The sequence below is a fragment of the Octopus sinensis genome, linkage group LG3 (assembly GCF_006345805.1).
Source record: "Octopus sinensis linkage group LG3, ASM634580v1, whole genome shotgun sequence".
NCBI classification, from domain to species: domain Eukaryota; kingdom Metazoa; phylum Mollusca; class Cephalopoda; order Octopoda; family Octopodidae; genus Octopus; species Octopus sinensis.
In genome coordinates, this window is record NC_042999.1 from 103,753,215 (window position 1) to 103,765,340 (window position 12,126).

Genomic DNA, 12,126 nt, shown 5'->3' on the forward strand with positions numbered 1-12,126 from the left:
GCTAAGGGTCAGACCCGATTCTGATTGGTCGAAACATTGATGACATCTCGTTCTGCTGGACTGACCACCTAACGGGATGATTGGTCAAAGCAGTGATGACGTCTCGTTACGCTGGACTGGCCACCTAACGGGATACAGACAAGGGGCAGATCTAATACAGCTATAGGTCGGACCCGATTCTGATTGGTCATAATATTGATGACGTCCCGTTCTGCTTGACTAGCCACCTAACGAAACGATTGGTCAAAACGTTGATGACGTCACGTTCGGCTGGACTGGCCACCTAACAGGTGATATAAAACCCAAACAATTCACAAGGTTCGCCAGCACTGTCCGAGCGGACACCGACCAAAAGTCATCACAGTTACTCAAGGTAAAATCTAAAATGAATTCCTCGCTTTTTCAAGAACATCAATTTTTTATATTGAATGCATATCACCACTATGAACTATTTTTTATATTGAATGCATATCACCACTATGAACTACTACATCATACTATTTAAACATATAGCATGAACTCACTTCACTATATATGAACTTTTGATGTCTGACTCTATTGTATATTATATATGAATTTTTTATATTTGATAGCATAAACTATCCTTTTTATATATAATTCTTTTTGATAAGGTTCATCATTTCAAGAACCGAAACATGTTAAATAAATAATGTATATATAAAAATAAAAAATTTGTCTAATATAGCAGCATTTTCGAACTTCATTTTTTACAAATATATATATATACCACAATGTATTCTATCAAACGCTACTAATCTAATTTCTTCTAGTCAACATTTAAACATTTAATTATCAGTTTTCCGAAATTTTTTTAAAAGAGGAGAAATATGTATAGAATTATATATTAATTCTATTCTTTTTTTTTTCACTCAAAAGAATTTTCTAGATGACAATTATTATATGGAGTAGTTAAACAACTTTAAGATATGTTAGTAAATTAATCTATAAATCTGGTCGTGTGTGCATGAATGCTTTTAATTCTTTGACTTCTTCCAATAGCAACAACGGTAAAGAATAATTTATTGAATATTTGAAAAAAATCTTAAATGTTTACAAAGTGTATATTCTTTGCCTGAAGAGCCCAGCTTTTCGAGATTACTACGTAGGGATTTAGTGGCAAAAACCAAGTGCACCAATGACTATAAGAATAACTGTGAGTTTATAATTGGCGTTATAGATTTTGAAACAATCTCGCATTTTTATGACAGCTTATTTATAGCTAATGGGCCTATATGTGTGTATGAATGCAGGCCCTAGATTCTGTACAAACTTGTATAAGCATTATGCTTACATACATGAATCCAATAAGTGTATAACACCAAGATATCTACTCATTTAAGCTTATTTACTCTTTACGTATCTCTTTTTTAATACTCCCTAGTGTCCATCAATTCTACATTTAATTACAGTTAGTCTATTGTTGTGTATGGATAAATGGCTGTAGGAAAATACTCACTATTGATTTAACAGCAAACAATTGTGAGTAACTTTCTCATATATTCTGGTATCTGTCCTTAAAAAATGAGATAATTTCAGAATCAAATGACCTTCTCCTAGAACCGTAGAAGCACTTCACGTTTGAACTCATTGAATATGTGAATTCGTAAGTTATTAACTGGTTGTCTCATACTTTACTTCTCAAGATACATTTTCTCCTATTACTACTGCCTTGAATAACTCCTCCTTCGCACCTCTATTTGTCCTTGATTATCTATGAATGAGCACAGAGTACGGAAACCAACTATATATATTGCAAGCAGAATTCAAGAATGAACAACGAACTCTTAATTCTAGCATTAAATATTTAAACACATAATTATTAAATTCTAAAAATACAATGAAGAGAGTAGAATGATGGAATAAATTTAAAATTCCAAATTTTATTTTATTCACCTAGTGCCAATATATTAATAGTTAAGTTGATATAAGACTAATTCTATTTATTTTTGGATCCTAAAGAATGCTTCAAGATACACACCTTTTAAACAGTTATTGTAGAGATATTAAACAAGTTCTTGGACAGTAACTGAACGAATCTATGATGCGGCAGAATATTAATCTGTGTTTCTATTTGTATGAATCTTTCTTTTTCAGTCATTGAATTCTTGCTATAGAAGGGATTGTTTTTAACAAAGGAATAAAATTTGATGGTTGAAAAATTAGGCAATAATAACATGTTGTTATATATTGAATTTTAGAAGTCCTTAATATTTTCACTACTTATAGAGAGAATTTGCGTATATTGTGATTGCTTGTAAGTTACCCTGCCTGAAAAAGATTTGATTTTATAAGAAAAATCAAATAACTAGAACAAATTTCAAAAATTAAGGTACAAAATTTAAAGAATCCTTGAAATGCCAGTAATTCAATATAAGAGCTAAGCAAATTTTCGTTTTTAACATTGCAGTGAACAATTTCTTGTTTTCTTGGTTTCTTAAAACATCCTTCAAACTGAATTTCAAAATTGCATTAATCTCATTGTTATCCTGATCAAGACGACCGGGAAAAGCTTGAGAATTTTATTTTCTTCTCTGCCATATCTCTATACATTCAATTGTAACTAACAAAAAAATATCTTTTTATTTCTTCTATTTCAGGTATCTATTTAACAGTTATTATGGCTCTGACTTCGTTGTCGGTAATTTTGGCTGTGATCGTATCCAATATCAACAACCGAGGATTCCATCAGAAAAAGTTACCATCATGTGTCCTAACGTTTATTACTCTCACCTCAAAATTGGTTTGTTATAAGTTGGAATATATTCACAAGGTGAGTGAACACCAACTGAACATACTGTTTATTATTATTATTATATTATTATTATTATTATTATTATTATTATTATTATTATTATTATTATTATTATTAAGCAGGTCGGCGAAGTGGCAAAATTGGTAGAGCATCAGAATAAATACTTTACGGTAGATGCGCTAATCTCAAATTATTGATTCCACCTTGAAGATAGATTTAGAATAATTTTTTTAAAAAGCTGACAGTTAAACGAATAGGCACAGTTATAACCGCACGTAGTTACATTTTGAGAAATACAAAGGAAAAAGTTACGAAACCACTAGCTTAAAGGACAATAAATATCAGTAGCAACCCAATTTCCGCTAGAGTTACAAACCGAAAGGAAATAATAGACATTAGTCAGCTCCAGAAAAGGAAAAGATGTGGAAAGGTTATGATACCAAAGAGATGGTCTTCTGATCAAAGTATTTACCTAAAATAAGATAAATAGAAAATTGAAGCTTCCATATGCTCGGATTAGAGGAGCTGGAGAAAGATTTAGTCAATGTGTGGAAAGGCATGTGTTTCCTTGACCGAAGCAGGTTATGTGAAGACACTTGTACTGCGAGACATTCCCTTCACTAGCTAGCGACTGGAGATCACAAAACATTCAAATCCTTCTCACAGTATCTCACCCTCCGTCTATTGTACCCCGTCATTGATACAGCCATTTTACTATACCAATGGAAGCTACAAGCTGAAAATGTATTACTCTTTTTACTCTTACTTTTTTACTTGTTTCAGTCATTTGACTGCGGCCATGCTGGAGCACCGCCTTTAGTCGAGCAAATCGACCCCGGGACTTATTCTTTGGAAGCCCAGTACTTATTCTATCGGTCTTTTTTGCCGAACCGCTAAGTGACGGGGACGTAAACACACCAGCATCGGTTGTCAAGCAATGCTAGGGGGACAAACACAGACACACAAACACATACACATATATATATATATATATATATATACGACAGGCTTCTTTCAGTTTCCGTCTACCAAATCCACTCACAAGGCATTGGTCGGCCCGGGGCTATAGCAGAAGACACTTGCCCAAGATGCCACGCAGTGGGACTGAACCCGGAACCATGTGGTTGGTAAGCAAGCTACTTACCACACAGCCTCTCCTGCGCCTACTCCTGTATTGCTCATTTTTAGCCTTGATTTTATTTTTCACAAGCTTGTATTTCTGTGACATCCACTTTGCTTTCTTCTATAGTTCATAAATCACTTCTCTGCTTTTCCTCCTAAGTCTAATGCCAAACAGGTAAGACAGCATAAGTCTAGCTACAAACTCACGATATCCCAGCTTCTGCGAGATCTGTTGTACACTGGGATTTTAACTTTCTACACTACGAAACTTGATGTCGCAAACAACGAAGATTTTATGCACTAGATTTACTGCGCCGCATGAATTAATTTAAAGATAAAGAACGCTATCGTTTTCAATTGATTATTGATACGTCACCAAGGCGACTCTCTGGCAGAATCGTTAGCATGCTGAAAAAGTGCTTTGTGACATTTCTTTCGGCTTTCTGTCCTGAGTTCAAATGCCGCCGAAGTCAATTTTGTTTTTCATCTTTTCCGATTCGATAAAATTAAGTTCTAGTCAAGACTGAGGCCGATGAAATCGTCTAACCCCTTTGCTCAAAATTTCAAGCCTTATTCCTTTTGTAGAAAGGATTATCAAAATATCGTTATATACTCTAAGTTGAATATATTTGCTAATTGTTACCCTTTTTTATTCCCAGGTAAAATATGAAGAAATAAAGTCCTCTTCATTTCAAGTGGTTGTTAAACGAAACAAGAAGAAATACACTCGGGCACATCCGAGCGAGTCTGGATGTAATCTCATAGAGTTCGAAAGCAATGATCAGACTGCATATTCAAGCCGTGTGGTCGAAGACAGCAACTTAACACATCGAGGCACTCACAGAACTAGGGGCGTGCAGGTATCTTGCGGATCAGAGAGTCCGCGTTCTTGGGAAGCCGAAGAGATACTCGCGAAACTACAGATTCTGCTCAACAGAGAAGAAGAGAAGCTACACGAACTAGCCTTAATGAAACAATGGCAGGAAGTTGCTGAAGTCGTTGACCGCTTGCTGTTCTGGATGTTTGTGCTTTCCACCTTGTTCTGTTCACTTTCCATACTTGTCTTCATACCGATGACCAAGTCAAAACAAGCGATTGACATTGAAGAATGAAATACAAATATAATAGGAGGAAAACATTTAAATATATGTTTGTATTCAGAATCATATATAAAGTAATGAAAGTGTATATATATATGTGCATATACATATATATAAATATATGTATATATACATATATTCCTAAATACATATATGCATGCATACATATATTCACCTGTATATACACACATATAAATACACCTATTTGTGTGCACATATACGTGTGCCTATGTTCTTGCACGCACTGACATATAAACTTAGCTCAGAAGAACATTCTTCAAAATAGATCGGATTTAATCGCCCACAAGACAAATATGAAAAGAAATAAATCTCTTAATTGAAACTTAAAGCTACAAACTTTGTTTCTATGTGACAGACATGAAAAACAAAGAATATACATACGTAACGAAATCATGGAAAAAGCAACCACAAAAATCAATAATAATAATGATGATGATAATGATGATGATGATGATTATAATCATATTACTATTGCTATGAATATTATTATTACCATTTTTATTATCAGAATTTTGGTAGTAATATTGATGATGATGATGATGATGATGATGGTGGTGGTGATAACATTATTATGTTCATGATAACGAAGTATATTATGATTAGCACTTCACATGAACTATATCCTATTGCAAAAAAAAAACAAAGCCAAATGTGGTGTGGACATGTCAAATTCCATCATCGCATCATACAAGATTTGAAACTACATGAATCAATTTTTTTTGTATTTTTTTGTTGTTGTCTGTTTCCATTTTAATTTTATCCGTGAAATAATAGTACAGTATAATGCATGTTACCGTGAGATGCATACAAAGATGTATCTATGTATACATAACTATGCATGTTTTTATACATAGATTTATCAATTTATGTGAATGAAGAAATAATGTGCTAAATATAAACAAATATTTATTTGCATTGAGTGAGTATATATATATATATATATATATATATATATATATATATATATATATATATATATATATATATATATATATACACATTCATTTCTACGTGTGTGTATGTATACACATATGCTTATATAGTATGCGTATATTATATGTTTATATTATACATATAATATACGTATTTATATCTTTATATAAATATATATATATATGTGTGTGTGTGTGTGTGTGTGTATTCATTTCTACGTATATATATATATATAATATATATATATATATATACATATATATATATATATACATACATACAGATATATATAAATATAAGTATATATATAATATATAATATAATATAATATGATATAATGTAATATAGTATAATATGATTGTATAATAAGTATATATATATGCGCACATATTCACGTATATAATATATGTCTGTATATATATATAATATATATATATGCAATATAAATATACTTATATATGTAATTACCTGTGTATATATTTGTATGTGGGCATATATATACATTTATACTCATGCATATGTATATATATATGTATAGTGTGTATATATATATGTGTGTATATGTATATAGTGTATATATATATATATATAATATATATATATATATATATATATATATATATATATATATATATATATATATATATACACATTCATTTCTACGTGTGTGTATGTATACACATATGCTTATATAGTATGCGTATATTATATGTTTATATTATACATATAATATACGTATTTATATCTTTATATAAATATATATATATGTGTGTGTGTGTGTGTGTGTATTCATTTCTACGTATATATATATATAATATATATATATATATATATATACATATATATATATATATACATACATACAGATATATATAAATATAAGTATATATATAATATATAATATATAATATAATATAATATGATATAATGTAATATAGTATAATATGATTGTATAATAAGTATATATATATGCGCACATATTCACGTATATAATATATGTCTGTATATATATATAATATATATATGCAATATAATATACTTATATATGTAATTACCTGTGTATATATTTGTATGTGTGCATATATATACATTTATACTCATGCATATGTATATATATATATATGTGTGTATATGTATATAGTGTATATATATATATATTGTATATATATATATATATGTATATATATATTTGTATATATATATATTATATATATATATATATATATATATAATATATATATATATATAATATATGCAATGTACAGAATTATATCTAAGAATTGCAAACGTATAAAGAGTCTTACAAACATTTTACGGGACAGTTCAAAATTACACATGTTCAATTTTCGAACGAACTCTTTACCTCCATAGAGGATTTTATTTATACACATTACACTGACGCACATCAATAGTATAATTACACAAAGTAACGTGTAAATCTGAAATACTGTAATTGCATGAAATTATGCGAAGTGGTTTTGAACTTGGGATACTCTTATACACTTCATACCTCGGCATTAACTAGATGATTTATTGAATAATAAATGTCAAATGTGCATATATCCAACCTTAAATGGTTATAAACTCTTTCAAAAAAAATTTTTTAATCAAGAAATCATATTGTATTATATACATTGACTTTAATGAGCAACCGTTGTAGAAGACATATCGTAACCACGTAATCTAAACAAATAAATTAGAATTATTTACGATGATCGTTGGGAAATTAAACGGATTTGGCAATGAATAAAAATAATTTGGAATGTCGTGAAACAATGATCTGTTTACTCATGATTTTCGTGTTTCATTATAACTTTACTACAAAAATATTTGTAAGTTGTTTCCATGTTATGCTTAGTGTTAACAAATTTAACAGATTTGTTTTAGTGGTCTTTTAAAAGAGAGCTACAGTTATAAGTTAGTATATATAAATGAATATATAGATTGTACATATTTATACATTTATATGACTATTGTTGCATCATTATTTCGCAACGTTTATACTCAACATTATTACTACACGTATATATATATTTTTTTCTTTTTAACACAAAATATATTAAAACACAAGCGTGAATAAAAGACCGACGAAAATAAATTTGAGTATATGTATATATATATATATATATATATATAAATAATATACATGTTCACATATATATGCATATATATATATGCTTATATAAATATATATATGTATTTATATACATATATGTATGTATGTATATATATATATATATATATATATATATACAATGTACTTGAATGTGACCATTTCTGCGTATAAATATATTTAAACACATACATGATATATACACATATATACATGCACATACACACACACGCACTCACATACACATACACAGACACACACACAGACACACATATATATATGGTACGGGTAGTGTATTACAGGATGTTGCTTGAACTGTTTTCTGTGGTTTTAGCGTCTTACAATCGTAATATGAATTTCAATTATTGTATATTTGTAAATTACCCATATATGCTCACAAAGCCAGCATACAAATACACATGTACATATGTGAATAAATGTACATATGCATACGAACACAGATACATACACAAACACACACATATATATATATATAAATTCCATATGGGCTGTAGCTTTGGAGTTTACTTTATAAAGCCCGTAAACTTGTATCGGCTGTCAGATATTATCATCGAACGAAGATGGATCGCTTCATTGATGACATATCTGAAAATTTGTAACTATCTGTTGAGTTTATATAAACATTTACCAAGGGAATGGAGTAATCAGCTCGCTTTATTGCATAATTCAACAGTTGTTTCATCTACGATTTTCCAGAAGTTGATTACAGGAATATTATTATAATACATTGAATCTGTATTATTCCAACAATACTGGAAAATATCGGCACTTCAGGTCTATGTATAAACTTAAATTTTGAATAAGCCACAATTTTGCAAAAAAAATATAACCCACGTTGAAGATGTTCATATCATTTCGTTAGCATATCAATAGTTAAAACAATAACAAATACACAATTCCAAACTAACCGGTCAGAAAATAGGGGAATTAAAGAGAAGAAAAAAAAATGGAAACTAAATAAATAAATGAACAGATTCAGTGTAATGAGATAACGTCTTTGTTTCTTCGGACTTATACATTTATGAATAGATAGCGTCTTCTTTACTGTCATTAAGGTGGCTGACGTACGACTTAGCATTTATTTAGTAATTTGATATTGTTCTCTGTTACCCACAGTTACACTATCAATTGATTCAGTAGCGGACTGCTAGTAAAAATATTTATGACATTTACCCACTCACACAAACATAGATATTTTTTAGGCAAAAATGATGTCTTTGTTAAGATGTATTTTTTAAAAATAATAAACTAAATTAAATGATGTAAAATATTCATGATGTATAATTCTAGAGAATATTCAAGATGTATGATTTTGGAAACAAAAATTTTTGTCTTATATACTATATCTGTTCATTTACTTTTTTTGTTGTGTTGAGTCAAAAGTTTTGCAATATTTTGGCAACTAATTTGCTTTATTCAAGTTTCAACAAAAGCAGCTGAACATCTAAAATAGAGGTCATCGTGTTGCACAACCTAAAACCAGCTTTCTGCTAGGTCTTTGATCCTATTATTACTTTTTCCGATCAATGGCTCACTTCTTGCGCTCGCGAGGCTTCATCAACCAAGAGGAGGTGGAAGTTTCAATGAAAAAGTCCTTCACCTCGAAGGACAAGAACTGATATTAGCAAGGGATCAAAGAATTGGAAGAAAGAAGGCTTGAGACGCTGTAATAAAATGGCTTCTACTTTGAATGCTCGGCTGCTTTTGCTTTAACTTGACGAATAAAGCAAATAAGTTACCAAAATATTACAGAAGGTTGACTCAACACAGTATTCATGAGTTTATTTTCTATTTATTTTCTCGCTCTTTTTAATTCCTTGTATTTCCTGACCACTTATTTTGGATTTGTGATTTATTTTGAATTTGTTTTTGTTTTAATTATTGATACGATTATGGTTTCAAATTTTGACTCAAAGGCCAGCAGTTTCAACCCAAGTTCTTTACTCGTACATACCGAAAGGATGAAAGGTAAAGTCGATTTCAACTGAATTTGACCACAGAATGTACATGCGGATTAAAATCCGCGAAGCATTTTACCCGTCTTCATAACGGTTCTGCCAGCTCACCGCTCTAGATTATTGATACGCTAAAGATATAAGAGCGTCTTCAATGAAGGTTATTTTTGTAAAATTGTAGCTTATTCAGCATTTCGATTTATACATAGACCTAAAGTACCGATATATTCCAGTATTGTCGGAATAATACTGATGCGATGTATTATTTTATACCTTATTTAATAATATTCCTACAATCAACTTCGGGCAAAGCGTAGATGAAACAATTGTTGAATTATGAAATAAAGCGAGTTGCTGACTCAATTTCTTTGTCAATGTTCGTGTATACATACGTACGTACATACATATATGTATATGTATATATATATATATATATATATATATATATATATATATAATATATATATATATATATATACAGAGAGAGAGAGAGAGAGAGAGAGAGGGGGGAGAGAGAGAAATAAATTTCTGTTAAATAAACCGCCAGAAAACACCTGCCAGAAAATAATCAGAAAATGTGTCATCGAAGTATCTTTAAACAATAATTTTAAGAAAAGAAAAACTGCTTCGAAGTTTCGACTGTGACACCTTCATATATACATATATGTACACACACACACACACACACACAAATATATATATATATATATATATATATACACTCATATATATATATATACATACATATATATATATAATCACATATACATACACACACACACATATATATGTATATATATAAGGCAAATAAGAAAATGGAGAGGATAAACAATCGACAAACATCAGCCAGTAAACATTCAATTATATCTATTTATTAATTGATTACAAACTTATGTGTAAGTGATCCAAGCAAACGAATGAAATAAGTCGATAAATACGTACAGATATATATAGAAATAAATTAATAATAATAGATGAGTGTACAAATACTAAACTCTTACAGCCGTTTCTACCATGAGGCTGCCAAATCTTCCAAGTTACCATCATCACGTCAATGATGTACTGGGATGAACAAACATTGAACAGGGACTGGACAATGGTTGGGCCCCAAGGCTTCTTCAGATAGTCCAAAGGGATAACAATAGTAATACTAATGATGGGTATAACGTCAATACTATTAATAATAAAAATTATTACTCTAATAATAGCAATAGACCAAAGAACAATAATCCTGATAACGCGAACAAAGGAAACGATACTATCTGGCTAATACTACCATATGCTCTTTTACTCTTTTACTTGTTTCAGTCATTTGACTGCGGCCATGGTGGAGCACCGCCTTTAGTCGAGCAACTCAATCCCGGGACTTATTCATTGTAAGCCCAGTACTTATTCTATCGGTCTCTTTTGCCGAACCGCTAAGTAACGGGGACATAAACATACCAGCATCGGTTGTCAAGCAATGTTGGGGGGACAAACACAGACACACAAAAACACACATGCATATATATATACATATATACGACGGGCTTCTTTCAGTTTCCATCTACCAAATCCACTCACAAGGCTTTGGTTGGCCCGAGGCTATAGTAGAAGACACTTGCCCAAGGTGCCACGCAGTGGGACTGAATCCGGAACCATGTGGTTGGTAAACAAGCTACTTACCACACAGCAAACTAATTAACAAATATTTTATAAAATTAAAAAGTAAATACTAGGAAATCATTAATAGTAAAATAATGATAATGTCTGACACATAACCTGGCCGCTATCATCTCTTTTATGAATAATAAAAAAGCTCAACACCTTCTACTTAAATAGAAAAAATAACAGCAGTAATACACACACTAATAATAATAATAATAATAATCATAATAATAATAATAATAATAGTGATTATGATGATGATGATGATGATGGTGGTAGTAGTACCAATAATTGTCGGAGCCCTGGTAACTGTAAGTAAAAACCTTGAGAAGTACATAGAACAAATAGGGGCTGCAATAAGGGTGGAACACTTGCAGAAAACACCACTGCTTGGAACCGCTCGAATACTCCGGAAGGTGCTCGAAAAATAAGGGGTGTTAC

General features: G+C 30.5%; 1 protein-coding gene across 3 annotated transcripts in view; it reads left to right on the plus strand.

The window, feature by feature from the left end:
• The window catches only part of LOC115209514 (acetylcholine receptor subunit alpha-type acr-16-like), a 619,054-nt gene extending 613,354 nt beyond the window's left edge, over positions 1-5,700 (plus strand). For all 3 annotated transcript variants that reach the window (XM_036501210.1, XM_036501209.1, XM_029777942.2), the window contains 2 exons: positions 2,619-2,791; positions 4,555-5,700. In XM_036501210.1, the coding sequence (XP_036357103.1) occupies positions 2,619-2,791; positions 4,555-5,007 (626 nt within the window). In that variant the 3' untranslated portion in view covers positions 5,008-5,700. The remainder of the gene's footprint in view (positions 1-2,618; positions 2,792-4,554) is intronic.
• The last annotated feature ends 6,426 nt before the right edge of the window (positions 5,701-12,126 follow it).